The sequence below is a fragment of the Cornus florida genome, unplaced genomic scaffold (genome assembly GCF_030987335.1).
Source record: "Cornus florida cultivar Cherokee Brave unplaced genomic scaffold, ASM3098733v1 CherokeeBrave_3.0.0_Hap2_Chr04, whole genome shotgun sequence".
Lineage (NCBI taxonomy): Eukaryota > Viridiplantae > Streptophyta > Magnoliopsida > Cornales > Cornaceae > Cornus > Cornus florida.
The window spans coordinates 79952874-79971160 of record NW_026775574.1 but is presented as its reverse complement, the minus strand read 5'-3'; the positions used below and the strand labels follow the sequence as shown (position 1 = coordinate 79971160).

At 34.4% G+C, this 18287-nt stretch overlaps 1 protein-coding gene across 1 annotated transcript; it reads left to right on the top strand.

The window, feature by feature from the left end:
- The first annotated feature begins 2873 nt into the window (after nt 1–2873).
- Nucleotides 2874–4790, top strand: LOC132302281 (mitogen-activated protein kinase kinase kinase 20-like). The gene has a single exon (XM_059799127.1). It carries the CDS (start codon nt 3599–3601, stop codon nt 4523–4525), a length of 927 nt encoding a protein of 308 aa, XP_059655110.1. The 5' UTR covers nt 2874–3598; the 3' UTR covers nt 4526–4790.
- The last annotated feature ends 13497 nt before the right edge of the window (nt 4791–18287 follow it).

Here is an 18287-nt window from a genome sequence, read left to right as displayed (position 1 = left end):
TCTTATGACCATCATAGATGGCATTTCTATCATATTGCCACGGTCTTCCTAGGAGTATGCATGTGACACACATCCATAGGAACAACATCACACCATACTTGATCATTATAATTTTTGCCTATAGAAAATGAAATAAGACACCTTTTAGAGACTTTTACCTCATTTCCTTTCTTGAACCATGCAATCCGATAAGGCTTTAGATGAGGCTCGGTTTGGAGTTTGAGCTTGTTCACCATTTCTTGTGAGACGATGTTTTCACAACTCCCACCATCAATAACAATTGTGCACACTTTGCCTTGCGATTTGCAATGAGTCTTGAAGATATTAGACTGAAGCCAATCTTCATTGGATTCAACTCTAGGAGTGGCAAGTGCTTTTCGGATCACCAAACTTTCGCTTTCTTCGAGTTCAATTTTTTCACGTTCCAATTCATATTCCTCGTTATATATGGGCTGATTTGAATCATAAAAGACTTCTTCATCGTTGTCTTTATTACCAAATGCCACACGCGCATCAAATTGCCTCTTTGGACACTCGTTGGAACGATGCCCAACTTGGCCACATTTGAAACAAGAAATTGGATTGTTGCGACTAGATTGAGCTCCTTTATGTTTAACAGGGACTAATTTTCTAGAATTTTTAGTCACATTTTCGAACTTCAAATTAGTTTCTTCACTATGAGAAGATTCACCTTTTGAAGGAGGATAAAGGCTATGAACATCAACTGACTTTTAAGGACCATTACGAGCAAGCTTAGCCTCAACTTTCAATGCTAGTTGGTAAGCATCATTGACCTTCCATACTCAATGGATTTCTACTTTATCGCAAATTAAAATTTTCAACCTACTAACATATTTTGAAACAAGTTGTTCTTCAGTTTCTTGAATGTCATTCCAGGCCATGAGTTTGTAAATTTTTTCGGTCTAATCTAACACACTCTTTGAATCTTGGTGAAGGTTGTTAAATTGAGAAAAACAACTTTATGCAAAATCCAAAGGTAGAAATTTCTCTTTAAGCCTAGACTTCATTTCCTCCCGAGAAGTAATTTTAGGATTTCCCTTGCGAAGCCTCATCTCTTGAACTTTGTCCCACCATGCCGAAGCATAACCTTGAAGCCTTGTTGCCACAAGCTTCACTTTTTGATTCTCGGGTGTTTCTTTGTAATCAAAGAATTTCTCAATGGCACTAAGCCAATCAAGAAACTCTTCCGGCTAAAGAAGACCATGGAACTCCAGTAAATCAAACTTCACATCTTCATAATCATGATAGAACCTTCCCAACCATGGCCCGCAAGATTGGTAAAACAGTTCTCATCGGACTCGTCACTAGAAAACCCACACTTGATCTACCACGCTCGCATTGGCGTTCCAGCTGTAAGGTAAGTTGCTCAACTTGTCTTCAAAGTGCTTGAAGTTCATCATCTCTTTCATCCCTCAAACCTCCCACCATACAGTTGCCATTTCTTCCTCTAACTCTTCTACCCGCCATGAAATAAGAACAATAAAAGTCGGCCCGAGAGCTAGCGTAGCGCAAGCTCTGATACCAAATGACGCGGTTGGATGAGAAGGAAGAATAAGAATTATAGAACAAGAAGACAAAACCAAGAGAAAGAGTGGATAAACAAGAGAAAATGCTCTAAAATATCATTATTAAAACATAATATTCAAAATCTGCTTTTTCTTTTACGTCAACACCTACAAATATAAGTCTTCCTCTTCAACATTACATTAAGGAAGCTTTAGCTTCCAACTTTTAACACAAGAGTCAAGGTTGACAAATAAATTAAACACAACTTATTAAACACAAAATACTAAGAAATATAAAGATAAGTAGTTGGAAAATAAGTCTTCTATTCCAAGCCACTTCCAAGATAACCGTTGATCTTCCCGTTGAACCACCGCCACCTCAGCGTCCAAAATTTGTTGACATGGCTGCCATGTTTGCACTGCATCATCAAAGAAATCGAAAAAAGAGCCAAATCTGATTGCATTTCACCTCTTTAGAGTTCTGCAAGAGCATGGGCCAATCGATTACCATTATGTCGAACACGTGAAAATGAAACCTATGAGAATTTTTGAAAAGCAAACTGGTTGTCATAAATCATAGTGGAAATCTCAGTAAAACAAGAGTTTGTCCCCGTCAAGGTATCCACCACTAACCTGGCATCTGATTCAAAACATACAACCTGAAAATTGAACATTTGAGCTCAGGAAATAGCATTTCGAAGGAAAATTGTCTCAGACGCTAGCACCAGGTCGGAAAAGGTTAAAAATCACTGCCTGAACAATGGATCCAGAAGAGTCACGAAACACCGCCCGACCTCCTCCTAACATGGACAGCTTATAAAAACTAGCAGCATCAACATTACATTTTATAACCCCACCATTACCAAAGGGCGAACCCAACAATCCAGAGATGAAATCTTTTGTGGGTTTGGAAATATATTCCAACATTTCTGTTGCACATTCATGAATTCCCAAAACCGACCCATATCTAGATTTGCCACCATAAATGGATTCCAAACTAACTTCTCTTTTTTTTACTTTTTTTTTTTTGGGTTGTGATAACTCTCAAAGTAAGTTATATAGTGACTTTTCCCCAAATAAATAATTAAAAATAAAAAAATAAAAGGAAAAAAATTGTAACAAGTGAAACCAAAAAATTAATATAAAAATATTTTTATATTTTTTTGGTATTCAATAATTAAAATAATTTGACAATTTGTGTATATTTGAGTAATTAGGTTGGAGGTGTGTTAACTAACTCATTTAACACTCAACCACTTTATGACCCGTCATAAATGGGTTGATAATGGGATATTGACTCAGTATTGACTCGCCCATTCATGATCAGCCCAAAACCCATCCAAACCCACCCCTAAGTTTAGACTCAGAAGAAGATGACAGTGAAAGCATCCAATACAGGGTTAGGCATGGTTTCACACCAACTTCTAACAGGAGTACTCCACTTCTCAAATCTTCTTTCTTTGGTGATCCATGGAGGTACTTACAGTATTTGTGTGTGTAAAAATATAGATATACCCTTTGTAATCATTACAATATTTTTGTGGGTCTTTTGGAATCATCTTATTTGAACATTTTATTCTTCAATCAGATGTAACGGTTAACTATAGATAATTAATTTATTTAATTTATGTTGGATGTGAACCATTTAAGAAGCTAAAATTAATTAAGAATTTGGGTTTTTGTAAATATGTTTGTTTGAATTATTGATTCAATTAATGAGATTGATGAATTAAAGATGTGATGTTTTCAAACAACTAGCCGCATATATATAAAGTTACTATTATAATTTACCAATTAGAAAGGAAAAAAAAAACGCTACTATTATAATTGCTTGGGATTCAAGAAAAATACTAAATAGGAAACTAGGGCAATCTCCTTATGATACGGAAATTATAGATGTTGCATAAGACAGAGACCTTATAGGAGGCGGAGGCAAAAACTAGGGCAACAAAATAGGAAAGTAACTAGTCAATCTGAGAAGTTATTATTATTGCCAACGTAACAAAGTAGTACAATACTTCTTCACGAAATTAAGAAAAATACGTACTAGATCGAGAACAGACTACGGAGAGATGGAAAGGGAGATATCGTGGAAGCGAGGAAGAAGATTGGGAATGGGCAGATTTGGTGTCGTTTCATTAGCAGAGGCATATAATGAAGGTAGTTGCAATCCTCCATTGTTGATTGCTGTGAAAACTGCACAAGTGTGTCTCTCTGATTCACTTCGCAAAGAAAGAGAACTTCTTCGGGAACTTGAAGGTTGTCCCTACGTTGTTCGCTGTTTTGGGGACGAAGTTTCGACAGAGAATTGTGTTGAACTCTACAATATAATGTTGGAGTATGCATCGGGAGGAAGTTTGGCGGATTGTATCAAGAGCTACGGTAAAGGATTACCCGAATATGAAGTTAGACGATACACAAAGAATGTGCTGATGGGTCTAAGTTATATTCACGAGCAAGGTTACGTTCACTGCGACATAAAGCCCCATAATATCCTACTTGTCAGTGAGGAAGAAGAAACTGCCAAGATTGCAGACTTTGGGCTTGCTATGAAAATTGAAGAGAAAAGAAGCCCCAAGTTGAGAGGCACACCTATGTATTTGGCACCGGAGTCGGTTCGTCATCAAGAGTACCTACCTCCTTCGGATATTTGGGCACTTGGGTGCACTGTGTTAGAGCTGATTACGGGGGCAACGCCATGGCATTGCGAACCACATGCCGAGACTTGTGCTCTTTTGTATCGTATTGGTTTTGGAAAAACACTGCCAGAGATTCCAAGTTGGGTGTGTGTAGAAGCAAAAGATTTCTTGATGAAGTGTTTGGTCCATGACCCAAAGTCACGATGGTCTGCAGACATGCTCTTAGGCCATCCCTTTGTTTCAGCTACGGACAGTACTGCTAAGGATGTTAAAGAATTAAGAAATTGCGTTCTTCCAAGTGAAACAAGAAATGCAGCATGTGATGATCATCACTTCAGAGTTCATCACTTGATCTTCTAATAAAACATGCTATCAACATTATTGGGTAGGGAACAGAATTGCAGAAGTCTATTATTCCTTGGAATTGTTGTGGTAGGGTAGTCACTGTTGCTCTATTTAGGCAACAGAGCTAAATTCAGTTCTTTTTGTATATGATTCTGTGCCCTTTTTGCTCTATTATCCCTAAATTCTGTTCTTTTTGTATATGATTTTGTGCCCTTTTTGCATCCCTAAATTCTGTTCTTTTTGTATCCTTAATGTAACCAGCACTTTTTTGTGTGTGCTTTGCGGGTAATATTCAAATCTAAACTATTTTTGGTCCTTCACATAAACTTTATGAAGAGTGAATGATTGATGTTTACAAAGAAAGTGCATAACCTTTCTTTTTGGGACTCTTTAGATTCTTTCTTGGCTTGTTCTTTATCATCACTAGAGGACATCATACCTTAGTATAGCATAAAACAAAGGCACTTAGCTGACCCTTGAACCCTTACATTACTGCTATATCCCCAAGTCAGTAATAATTTTAAAGCTTCTTTTGAGAAACAAAATCTCTGCCAAACCAGCAATTAACACTCACATGATGCAGAAAAAACTGAAGCCACTTTTAAAGCTTCGGCCTGATATTCCTCAAAACTAAACCACCGGCCCACCACCACACTTTTATGTATTCCATGTGTTTATACCAATGGGTAGGGTAATCACTCTTGCCCTATTTAGGCAACAGAACTGAACAATCAGCCCTAGCAGCTTCAGAAAATTCTTGTAGCAGACAACCCGATGGTCCTATTTTCCTTTCTTGAAAATCCATTCATTTTGACATTTTCATATAGACCAGCACAGAAGAGAGCCGACGTAAATACGATGCTCGGAAGTTCTCCACAGGAAACCACACATCCATCAACTCGATGCACTATTGCTCCCATGATAGACCATTTGGTTGACTAAAATCGAGCATTAATGAACTTGGCTTCTACACTAATTGAGCAACAGGACATGTTGCTCAGGTCCACACACTTGACGTGTTGCATCGGCTGGCCTTCAACTGTTGCATAACAGGAAACCTCTGACGACAACTTTACAAGATGAAAAAATGAACCTTCCTGAGCATGTGAATAACCTTCCGAAATATACTTTCAATTATATGTAAATTCTTCATCAATATTGCAGCCTGCATCAGAAATCTTATTAGATGATGCCTTTTAATCTCCCCAGTACTTGAAGCACCCCAAACTTCAGTATGTCCACGTCCCATCTCACTTATAGGCAGCTGCAGAATCAAATTTCTGTCCCTCCAATTAAAAATTCTATTCACCATAACAAAATTTCGTTATTTGGCCGAGTGATTAATCAAATCACCTACCAAGTTAGCCTCTTTCCCTCAATGCGCAGAAGAAAACATAGGACTAAATTTATCTCTGGAAGCCAGTTCTCTATCCAGCAATCACCACACAAACCATTTCCAATTATCCATTGCATACCTCAAATCTTCGACATTTCTAAAAACCAAGACTCCCCTCTTTTTTTGGATCACATAATTTATACCAAGAAATCCATTTTATTTTGAAACCTTCCCTTTTTCTACTCCATCAAAAGTTCATAATCTTGATTTTCTCAAAAGATTGCAGAGACTCTTTGGCAATTTGAAGCACTGCATAGAGAAATTGGAAAGTGTGGAGAGGACTGATCTCACCAAATCCTCCCTTCCAGCCTTTGACCTCAACTCTCCTTTAAGCACCAGCACTTTAGAGGATAATTTCTCTTCCAAAAACTTGAAAGAATCAGTCTAGATCTTCCCAACAGAGTAGGGAGACCTAAACACTTGTTTCCCCAAATCTCACTAGTAATCCCTAGAATTCTTCTCAAATGTATTTTCGACTAATTAGATGGGTTAGGGCTGAAAAAAAAAAGGCATGTTTTGTCGAAGTTAAACTGCTTAGCTAAAGCAGCGTAGTGTCCAGGATGCATTTCAGTGTTGCAGCCTTAGTTGCAAATCCTTGTAAAAGAGTAAATGTGAAATTGCTTCCCCACCTCTGCTTACATACTCCATGCAATTGGTTTCTACTGGCATCATTTTCTAATAGATGAGAATGCCCTCAATGCACAACAGAAAAATATAAGGGGATATAGGAACCCCTCGTCTTAATCCCCTTGAAGGAAGCAAAAAATTTCCACACTCACCATTTATTTTCACTGAATATGAACTGATGTTAGGCAATTCATTACCAATCTGATCCACTTACAATCAAAACCCAATTTAGCCAATCTTATCCCCCAATCTCTTCATACTTTGTGCTGAGGGCTTGTCTTCCTCGTTAATGAATGAAGTTAATAGTGGCATTAAAGTTGGTAGAAGGGATCGAGTGCTGTCAAGTTTATTTTTTGCTGATGATTGTCGATTATAACCAGAGGTAGAAGAAGTGAATAGAATTAAAACATTTTTGGCATGGTATGAAATTGCATCAGGACAAATTGTGAACTTTGATAAATCTTCCTTATTTTTCAGTCCTAATACTTCTCCTTCAGTGAAGTATTCTTTGAGCAACTTACTTTGTATTCCCAGAGAAGGTGCTCGGGAGAAGTACTTAGGTCTTCCTTCAATTATTGGCAGATCCAAAAGAGAAGTTTTCAGCTTTGCTGAGAGGAAATTGACAGCTAAAATTAACAGTTGGGAGAGCAGTTTCCTTTCCCAATGTGGTAGGGAGGTAATGTTGAAATCAGTTCTCACTGCAATTCCATCATATTTAATGTCATGTTTTAACTTGCCATCTAATCTTTGCAACATACTGAAGAAACATATGGCTCGGTTTTGGTTGGCTGATTGTGATGCAAAACAGAAAACTCATTAGATAGCTTGGGATAAATTGGTCTCTCCTAAGAAATGTGGTGGATATATTGGGATTTAGAGACTCGGAGGCATTTAATTTAGCCCTTTTATCCAAATTGGGATGGAGATTGAGGCTATATTCTGCTGCATGGAATTGGAGCCTTGAAATTAGAATTGGTGGAATTGGAGAAAAGCATTAACTCAGAAAATTGAACTAAAATTTTTTCCAATTCCACCAATTTCAATTCATAGACTCCAATTCTATGCAGCCCAACACAGCCTAAAGGTTATTAAGAAGGAGGTTTTTAAAGGAAAGTGCTTTCCTTTCTCAGGTTTTGTCAGAGCAAACAAACACAATAATCCTTCATGAGCTTGGAGAGTGGAGTGTTAAAGATGCTAAATGCATTAACTGGTGGAGTGATAATTGGATCCCTCTGTCTGAGTGTTTTAGACCTTTGACAGTTGGTGAGTCTGCTGGAGTATTATATATTTATTAATGGGTCTCGCAGCTTATTGATGAGGAAGCAAAGTGTCAGAAAAAGTGAGAAGAAGACTATGGGGCCAATTGACTACTCAGTCCTCCATTGTTTATGGACCATGGCTGGTTGTTGGGGACTGGAATGCCACCAGATTTCACTCAGATAAACAAGGAGGTCACATGGTCCCTCAAAAACTCCTCGATGAATTTAATGACTGATTGCAACATACTGGTTTGATTGAACTCTTTGCTACCAATGGGGATTGGACATGGTGAAGGATTTTGGCAAAGCTTGATAGGGTTTTCACAAATGATGCTTGGCTGCAAATGTTCACAGGTACTAAAATATCATATTCTGCTTCATCATCCTCTGATCATTATGGAGTTTTTATAAACATTTTTAGGCAATTTGCAAGTGGCCCAAAGCCCTTCAAAATGCTAAAAATATGGTGTTTACATGAGGGCATATCTGAGGTGATTAAGAAAGCCTGGGATGAACCTACAGTTGGTACTCCAATACATATTCTTCTCAAAAAACTTAGAAATGTCAAAGCTGCTATCAAAGCATGGAACAAGACTTCATTTGGAGATATTGAAGAGAGGGTTTTTAAGTTCTAAACAGACATTGGAGGATATTCAAATTACACTTCTGAATAATCCTACAAATGATATGTTTGAAAAAGAAAATCAAGCTAAGGAAGATTATCATGATGCATTGTCTTCACAAGAGATCTTATATGCTCAAAAATCCAGAATTCTTTGGCTCAGGGACAATGACAGATGCACAGCCTTCTTCTACTCTAAGATGAAGCAGCAGCACCAGTTTAGCAATTACTTCTGTGGAATCTGAGAATGGACAGGTTACAACTGATACAGAGGAGATTAAAAAGGCTTTTGTTGATTATTATCAGGGACTTTTTCAGGAGAATACAGCTGAGAATACCTTTGAAGTTAACCCTAGACATTTCCTATCTTTAGAAGATAAATTGATTCTGGATTCCCCTATCTCAAATGAAGAGATTAAAGCAGTTGTGATTAACTTTAAACCAGATAAGCTCCTGGTCCAGATGGTTTTCCAGCTAGGTTTTACCAATCTTTCTGGTCTATTGTTCAATCTGAAGTATGTGCAACAGTTCAACATTTTTTTAGTGAAGGTTCTCTTCCAATTGGGGTGAGCAGCTCTTTCCTTACTTTAATTCCTAAAGTTGGCAATGCAGTTAAGCCTAAGGATTTCAGACCTATTGCATTATGCAATCTCATCTACAAAATCATTTCAAAAATTCTTGCTTCTAGACTCTCTTTGGTGCTTCCTAGTTTAGTAGGATTGGAGCAAAGTGCCTTCATTAAAGGCAGGAAAATACAGGATGCAATTATAATGGGGCATGAAATGGTAAGTGAATTTAATTCTAAACATCCAATAATGGCCTTGAAAGCTGATGTTTCTAAGGCATTTGACTCAGTTTCTTGGAGTTTTCTTCTGAAGATATTGACAGCCTCTGGCTTCAGTTCTAATTGGGTGAACTGGATTATAATTCTTTTGAACTCCACAAGATTTTCTATTTTAGTTAATGGTTCACCCACGGGCTTTATTCAACCCCACTCCTATTTACTCTGGTAGCTGACCAACTCACCCAACTCATTAACACAACAGTTCTAAATGGGAGACTTGTTCTGTCTAACACTGCCCAGAAAGCAAATTCTACTTGCTGTCGTACATTTTTTGGAGATAATCTTTTGATTTCTTGTAAAGCATTTATCTCTAATGCTAGAATCCCTCAAGACATCTTTAAAGGTTTTGGAGATCCTTCAGGCCTTAATATCAGCTATCCAAAGAGTAGTGTGATCTTTTCCAAATGTGTTAGAAGAAGAAGAGCAATTCTGAACCTGCCACAATGCAAGGAGGAACAACTTCCTTTAAAATACTTGGGGATCCCACTGTGTTCTACTGGTTTAAAATGATCTCACTGCGATACTCTTATAGATAAAATTTCTAAGAAGCTAACAGACCGGAGCACCAGGTTGTTGTCAATTGCACGCAAGACAGAATTGATAAAGAACTGTTATAACACCTACCTGTTTGTACTGGTGTAGTGTTTTCCACCTACCTATTGCAATCATCAATCAAATACAGAAGCTGTGCAGAGACTTCGTACGGGGTAGCAGGGATAACTTGAAGAAACTTCACCTTTTAAGCTGGGATATGATGCGTAGATCAAAAAGTGAGGGAGGGTTAGGTATCAGAAAATTGACGGAATTACAGGTTGCTTCCCACTGTATTTTGGCTTGGGATTTCTTACTTAGTAAAGATCGACTCTGGGTTCCTCAGTTTCAAAACAGGTATGCAGCCAGTTCAACATATTGGAATGCAGTTCCAAAGGTCTCTCATTCAATTCTGTGGAAAAACTTGACTAATGTTAGAGATACTATGCTGAATAACATTCAATTTTTAATTGGTACTGGGCAGCTTTTCAAGGTTTTATCCTTGGTGTGAGGGGGAAACTCTATTACAGAAATTTGGACATAGAATGGTTAGAAGGCTGGGGTTCTCATGGTCTTCTCCTTTGTCCAGTCTAATAATTGATGGAGGGTGGAATTTTGAACTCTTGCAAGAACAAATTTTCAGGCCTATTAAAGAATACTTGCATTTTCTGCCTATTCATGCTAGATCAGATAGGTTTCTTTGGGATGGTGGTGCCTTTGCTTTCAAAAAAGCTTGGCAAGGCTGTAGAGTTACAAATTCAGAGGTTATGTGGTCCAAAGTTTGGTGGGGGAAAGCTAGACCTCGATGGTCAATTCATGGAGTCTTTCATTCCAAGACAGATTGCCTACAATGAACAATCTGCAGAAGAGGAAAGTGCAGTTGGCTCCACGATGCTCTAACTGTTTACTACAGATTGATACCAGGAATCATGTGTTTGTTCAATGTCCTTTTGCTAGAAATTTCTGGAACTGGTTGAAGGATACTCCTGGATGGAGGCTGGATTTTAGCTCAATTCATATAATTGATGACATGCTGATATGGTTCTCACACCAGACCAGTAAAGTGATCCTAACCTTACTTGTTGCTGGCTTTTGGAGCATTTGGAAAGAGAGCAATCGTAGACTACATGGCCACAGTTCTAGTTCCGCCTCAGAGGTGGATAGGCAAATTCTATTAGAGTTCTTAGATGTTTATAATGTCTCACTTAGAGACATTCTTTAGATTACAATTTATTGTTTTCCTTTTATTTACTGGAAATGATTCTTCTTTAAGACTTTGTTCTTTCCAGTAAAATTCTGAGGGTATGCCCTCTGTGCGCTTGTATATACATATCTTTTCTTTTTTATACAAAAACCAATAATGAAAAATAAAATAAAATAAAAAAATGCTTCAGTGTGTTGGTACTTGTGGAAATCTCGGAATGCATTTGTTTTTCACTCTGAACTACTTCCCTTTCAGTTCAGCACTTTATGGAGTATATCAGTGTATTATGGACTAAACCTCAGTAAGGGTTTCTATAGGCCAATGTTAATGCAGCTGTGGTTAAATTGTCAGCTCAAATTGGAAGTGGTTTGGTCATTAGAGTTCACTACGGTTGTTGTTGTCTTTTTTCTTTTTTTTTCCTGTAGTTCAAGCGCGCGCACACCCATAATATTGCTCTTAGGGGGGCTCAAACTCTCAGCCTCTCCCTTTGACGAGGAGAGGATTATCCAAATCTGAACTAATGCGCATTGGTGCAATGGTTTTTTGATAGCTGCTGTCACTTTTTATGCTTCTCATATATCTCGAGGCAAGCTATGCTGCAAGTTAGAAGATGGGGGTTTTTAGTTTAGTGGTTTTCGAAATGGAAACCAAATCTGTGGTGCAAATGGTGAATGGGAAAGCATCAGTGTCCTATTTCTATGCAGCCTTGTGTTGAAGATGTTGTGCTATTGTTTGATTTGCAAGCTAGTTTTTCGGCGAATTTTGTGTATAGGGGAATTTATGATTCAATGGATTTGTTTTCATGAGATAACAAATGTGTCCTTAATTAATGTACTACCAAAAATCCAAAATTTTAATATCTTCAAATCAACTGCAATGTCTTCACTCAATGGTGTAGCAGATATCTGCCATTTTTGGTGATCTAGCAGATATTGGTCATCTTTGGTAGATACATAATGCTATATATAAACCAGATAAACGTGTAGTTTGCTTTTGTAAATCTTATTTAAAATTTATTTGAACCCAAAAAAATATTTCTTCTTCCCTTATAAAAGATGACATTAGAAGTTCATTCTTAAAATTGAAAAATACAAAAATGAGGCTAAGTCATAGTTTTGGACCTCTGGTACATGAATCTGTATGTACCTTGCAAATTTGAAATATATTTACCTTACAAAATCTATGTGGGCTGAAATTCTGGTCACCAAACTTGAGTCTTCAACTTTCATGATGGGCCACATCTTCTTTTTGGGTTTGTCCTGACACCAAAATCCGGCCCAACCAGCAGGAAGCTACAGGAATTGGTAACCGGGTAGCGGGCCATCCTTTGAATTTACAGTTCTAACCATTGGAAGAGACACCAATGAGCCATTAGTCTAAAGGTATCACCTTTCTCCTGTCAAGGAATTGAGGGAGCAATTTGTAAAATTTGTATGTGAGTACTTGCTTAACCATAGAGTGTTTTTTATTTTTTATTTTTTATTTTTTTTTTTTGCCAATAAAAAGACATCCCTACTCACGCTCGGGCTCGAACCATTCCCCTCGTCTTTGAGGATGTGAAGGTTATAGTATTGGGCTATATGCCTCTTCCGATTACAGTGAGAAAGAGTTAGCTTTCTCTCTTTTTTATTCTTTTTTTTTTTTAAGGGAAAAAAAAAAAAAAAAAAGTATTTGGACCACTTACGTATTAAAATGAATTGGTTGTTATTTATTAAAAGTGACAAGAATAGTTACCAGTTAATTAACAAATGATGTAATCAGTTCTTTTTGTCTAAAGTTGATAAAGGTATCAATTAGGCCGAAAGACACCATACTTTATATGTAAAACTCTTTAATTATAGCAAATAATACATATAAAAGAGAGAGAAGGATGCAAATCATAATTATACGAGAGGATGTCACGGAGAGAATATAGTGACCAGTCCATGAAGGGCCCGCGGTGATAGAGGGAACATTAACAACTTTCAATGGACCCACGGTGATAGAGGGAACATTAACAACTTTCGACTGTGTTTGATGCTTAATTCTTATTATCGATGGTATAGGCTGAGGAGGGACTTGGACAGAATGTGACAATGATAGGGTTATCAATAAATTAAAGGGTGGGGACCACCCAAAATTTTGTTGATGCGTGTAATAAACTGATTTCGCTTGGATCCACATGGCCCTATTGACGATTGTCATCCTCTTTCCCTTTCAAATTGAGTAAATAAATAAAATATTTTTGTAGAGTTGTAGAGTTATACTAGTTACAGAAAAGATTTAAGAGAGTGTTTGGTAAGTTTTGTATGAATAGTTTTTTTTATTTTCAGAAAAGCAGTACAAAAATTTATTTATGCTCTTTTTAAATTTCACACATATAAATGTGTAACTCTTCCTCCAATGATGACTCAACGTTTTTGTTGACAGACCCTTATTGGGGTATGAAACTTTTTTTTTTTTCTCTTTAGAATAGGCCTCACAACGTACGAAACCTCAAAGACTTAATTCCTAAATCTCTACCAACGTCACTATGCCTTGGGGACCGATATGAAACATGTAACTTCTCGTAGCACAAATTTTTCAATAGGGCTGGCAAAAAAAATATGTCAAACTTCTGAAAACTAAAAATTGAATTTTGAAATACAACATTTGAAACAATTTCATAAAATGTATTCCTTCCTCAAGTATATTCTTTTACTAAAATTTCATCTTTACTTGCAAAAACAATTCAAAAAACACTAACATTTAAATCCGTATTTCAATAAATAAAATATATATATATGTGTGCAACAAAATCTCTACTTTTTTGTGTCACTCAACATACCTATAATTAAAATAAGTTTTCAAATTAAAAAGGCTAGCTTTAACCATTGCAACCACAACTAAAATAAATAAAGGGAAAAGAAAGAATATATAAACTATTGGTAAATATTGTCATTATACACAATCAAACTCATATGGACATATATATTTTTAAAGAAATAAAATAAAATAATGGAACAGGGCATGAGCAACCTTTTTACGAAAGGGCTTGGAAATGAACAAACATTAAGTCGAAAACAGAAGATGTCACTAGCAAACACCCCACCTTTTTATCTTATCCGAGAATTCTGGTTGGAATTATATATAAATATATAAAAATTCCAATGTTGACTGCTAGGTTCAGATCAATAATCATATAAAAAGAAGAAGAAGGAGAATAAGTATTAATTAATGAGCTAGAACACACTCACTCATCACTCACACACATCAAAAGTTCAAAACCCATTTCACACCACCTTTCTATTAAATTATTAGTGACAAACCACCACTTCTTGATTATAAGGTTTAACTTTTATAAAACTCACCACCCCCACAAAATAATAAGGGTGACGAACATTTAACACTAATGTACTATTAACTCATATAATTTCTTATAACTTTTGAAAATTTATTAGAGTTTATTTTAGGGGTGAATGAGGTATCTCTCTTCATTCACTCGTTAATGGAGCAATAAAAATATTAAAATATCTTTTCTATAATTAAAAAATATATAATAAAAATTTTACTTAATGTAAAATGACTATTATGGCTTTTATGATACACATTCAGTTAAATAAGGACATTTTGGGTATTTAAGCACTAAAAAAATGGTAAACAAAATTCAATTAATGTAGAATTTCAGTTTAAAAAAAAAGAAAATCAATCAAAGAAGGACATTTTGGATACTTAATACAATTAATTAGTCCTCTGCCAGACAAGTGATATTTACAATATTTTTAAGGGAGTTATACCCAAAGTAAAAAAGAAGGGCGTTATTTGCTCAAAATGTAAACTTTGGAGTGTTTTATATATAATAAATAAATGAATAAGAAAAAAATATAAACTTTATGTAAATTCAAATTCAGAGCTCATTATTTTAAGGGAGTCGATATTCGCACTCCATTTTTCAATATTTGCACTACAATCTTAAATAAAATGATAATTATAATCTTACCTTTATAAGTAAATAATTATTACTTTTTAAATGGCACAACTGTCCTTTCATATTTTTTCTCCTTATCTCTAATCTTTAATATTTTAAGTAAATTTTGACAACACAAATAAAATAAAATAAATTTTCAATAAATTATTTTTAAGGGACCAAAAAAATAAATAAAAAGTTGTTATGTTGAATAAATTGCCTCTTTTGGCAGGATAAAAAATAAATAAATAAAAAGTAACCATTTAAAAAATTATTTCTTTTGACATGAAAAAAAAAAAAAAACCCAAAAATATATTTATTAAATAAATTATACTGTTGTCAAGATCCCAAAAATAATAATAATAATAATAATAAAAAGTACAAAAAGAAGATGATTAAAAAAATTATCTTTATTGAATAAATTATCTCTTTTGATAAGACCAAGAAAAAAAAAGGGTTATTTTTATAGAATAAATTATTTGTTTTGAGAGGACCCATAAAAAATTACCAAAAAATAAAGTTACCTCTTTTGATAAATTTGAAAAAAAATTCAATTTTGTTAAATAAATCTCTTTTGATTGTACCCAAAAAACAAAAAAAAAAAAAAGTCATTATGGATAAATTATTCCTTTTGACTGTCTAAAATAAAATTATTAGTATAGAATAAATTATTTGAGAGGTGTTCTGGAAACAACAACTAGAGAGGGAAAGCTATTGTTAAAATTTCATTTTATTTAGTAAGTGAAAAAAAAATTAAAAAAATTAAAAATAAAATAAAAATTTGTTTTAACCCTTTACATAGAAGAAAATTTCAATACTTAACTTCTGATTAAACCACCATATATCTTTATATTCTTATTAACATTTCAACAAATTTGGTATAAAAACTCTCAGTTTCTCAAATGACAGATGTGACAGAGAGAGGGCCCCACTTACTCTTGTATTAACTGGAGTGCAATATCCATAAATTAATAAGCTTACGTATTACCTTCAATGGACCACCTTAAAAAGCCACCTCATATTGCCCATCACTTTAAGACGAGGGTGCCTTGTTTGGCTCCTAATGACACGGGTATAGAATTGTTTATAAATTTATATTTTAAATTTGTCGTGGGCAGAAATTAATTTTGAGATCCGTCCTTCGTCCTATCCCGCCTTATATATATATATATATATATATATATATATGAGTTATAGATGTATGAGTTATGAGCACCACTCACTCATCACTCACGCGTCAGAAGTTCAAAACCCATTTCACACCCACCTTCCTATTAAATTATTAGTGACAAATCACCGCTTGATTATGCGGTTAGCTTTTAGAAAACATTTGTTTGTAAAATAAATAATTAATTAAGAAAATAAAATATAAACTTTGGATAAATACAGACTAATAGATCATAGTCTAATGACAACCTCTCCTCTCTTAAGAAGTGAAAAATTCGAGTAGTAGATAATTTGTAAAATATATGATTGTAAAATATGTATTTGAGTACTTAATTAATATATAAAAATAATAAAAGAAGTGTAATACAATTTAGTACTGTAATTGTTTATGTCAGGTGGACACTTGGGCCAATGTATTGTGCATAATTCTTAAATAATGCATACACATAACAATTAATACAAATATACTTTTAAGTTTTTCTCTTAAAAAGAATAGTGACACTTGTACACGTCATAACATGGAATTACACTTCCCATTATGACAAAATTATTATTATAAACCAATGTAGAAGAGTAATTACATATATAATATTATGATACTTTGAATTATGTGATATATTCTAACTGTTTTATTTAATAAATTATAAATAATAATTTATATTTATATTAGTAGTATCCAAACAATATTTGTGTTTTATTTTTTCAAAATTTGATGTCGGCACTATCCAATAAAATTATTATTTTATTTTAACAAAATCAATAATTTAGAATTCGTTTGGGGTTGATATATGTTGGAATAAATAAAAAATTCACTTTTATCAATAGAGCTGTAAAAAAAAATTACGGTCCCCGGTTAAAAAACCTACAAAAATAGGACATCAACGTGTAAGTCATTGTATGGGCCCAGTTGTTCCTTCTTTATATATATATATATATATATATATATATATATATATATCCTCCAAAGTAATCATGCATCATCTCTCTTCCAATTACAAGAGACTCTAATCGTACCTGTATATTCAACAAGTCATTAGATTCAACATCCTAAGAGTTGCAACTTGATATATTTTTTTTTCTTCCTATGAATCAAACTAAACTGAAATTAAACAATTCTCTATACCACTCAAATAGCTAATTCTAGAGAAAAATAAAAATAAAAAAATACATACGATCAATGATCTCAAATTCAATCTAGGCATGTATGACCCAAATTCAATTCAGGAATTGCCTCTGATTTGATGTTGTTTAAGTTGATTTTGATGTGACCGTTTGGCCTTCAGCGGGTATCGAATTCGACTACGAGGACTAGGGCGAGACAGTGGTGTTGTAGAAAACATTGAGTACTAGATCACTAGAAGGTGAGGTGGAGCTGGAGACGACAAAGGCTAAATTTGGTACTGAAATTGATCTCCAAGAAGGTGAAGAAGACGAAGAATGTGGTTATTTTCAGTTTAGTTTTATAGTCCTAATTGCTTATCAGCAGCTGTGGCGGCAGAGGAGAGAGAACAAAAGAGAATATTTATGGTTATTACCGGGTATTAGCTGACTTGCCATATTAGTATTTTTTTATTTGTGTTGGTTTTAAGTCATTAATAGATGTAGTCAAATTATCATTTTTCAAAATAAAATGGACAAAATTGTCAAATAAAAAAGAATTACTTGACATTCTTTAAAACGCAATTTTATAAATTAATTAAAGATTAATTCAAACACTATATTGAACTAAATTTGATAACCATTTAAGACACTTCTAATATTACCAAAAAAAAAAAAAAAAAAATGAATAAATATTGATATTTGATATGTAATACTCCATCCATCCTAAAGTAAGTGTTATGTTTTTTTTTTTTTTGTCCGTTTCAAAATAATAGTTAACTTTTTGTAAAAAAATAATATATTTTACATCTTTTTATATATATTTTTTGAATTTAAAATTTTAAAAAATCAATTGATAATTTATTAAACAGACAATGTATGAAATTACTAGTCCCCGTGAATGACATTTAAATTGAGATGGGAGGAGTATTTGATAAAAGCTTCTTTAAGCCATTCTGATGATGTTCCAAAAAAAGCCCTAATTCTTCACATGGGAAGACGTGTTGAACTGTTGATTGCCTAAAAAAGGACAAAGACAAAAAATGGATGTATCAATTCTTGTAAACTTTTGGATGGTTTGGTCAAAAGTCAAAAAGAAAATGA

Coding starts and splice junctions, on each gene's coding strand:
- LOC132302281 (XM_059799127.1), top strand. CDS start 3,599: ATGGAAAGGGAGATATCGTGGAAGCGAGGAAGAAGATTGGGAATGGGC.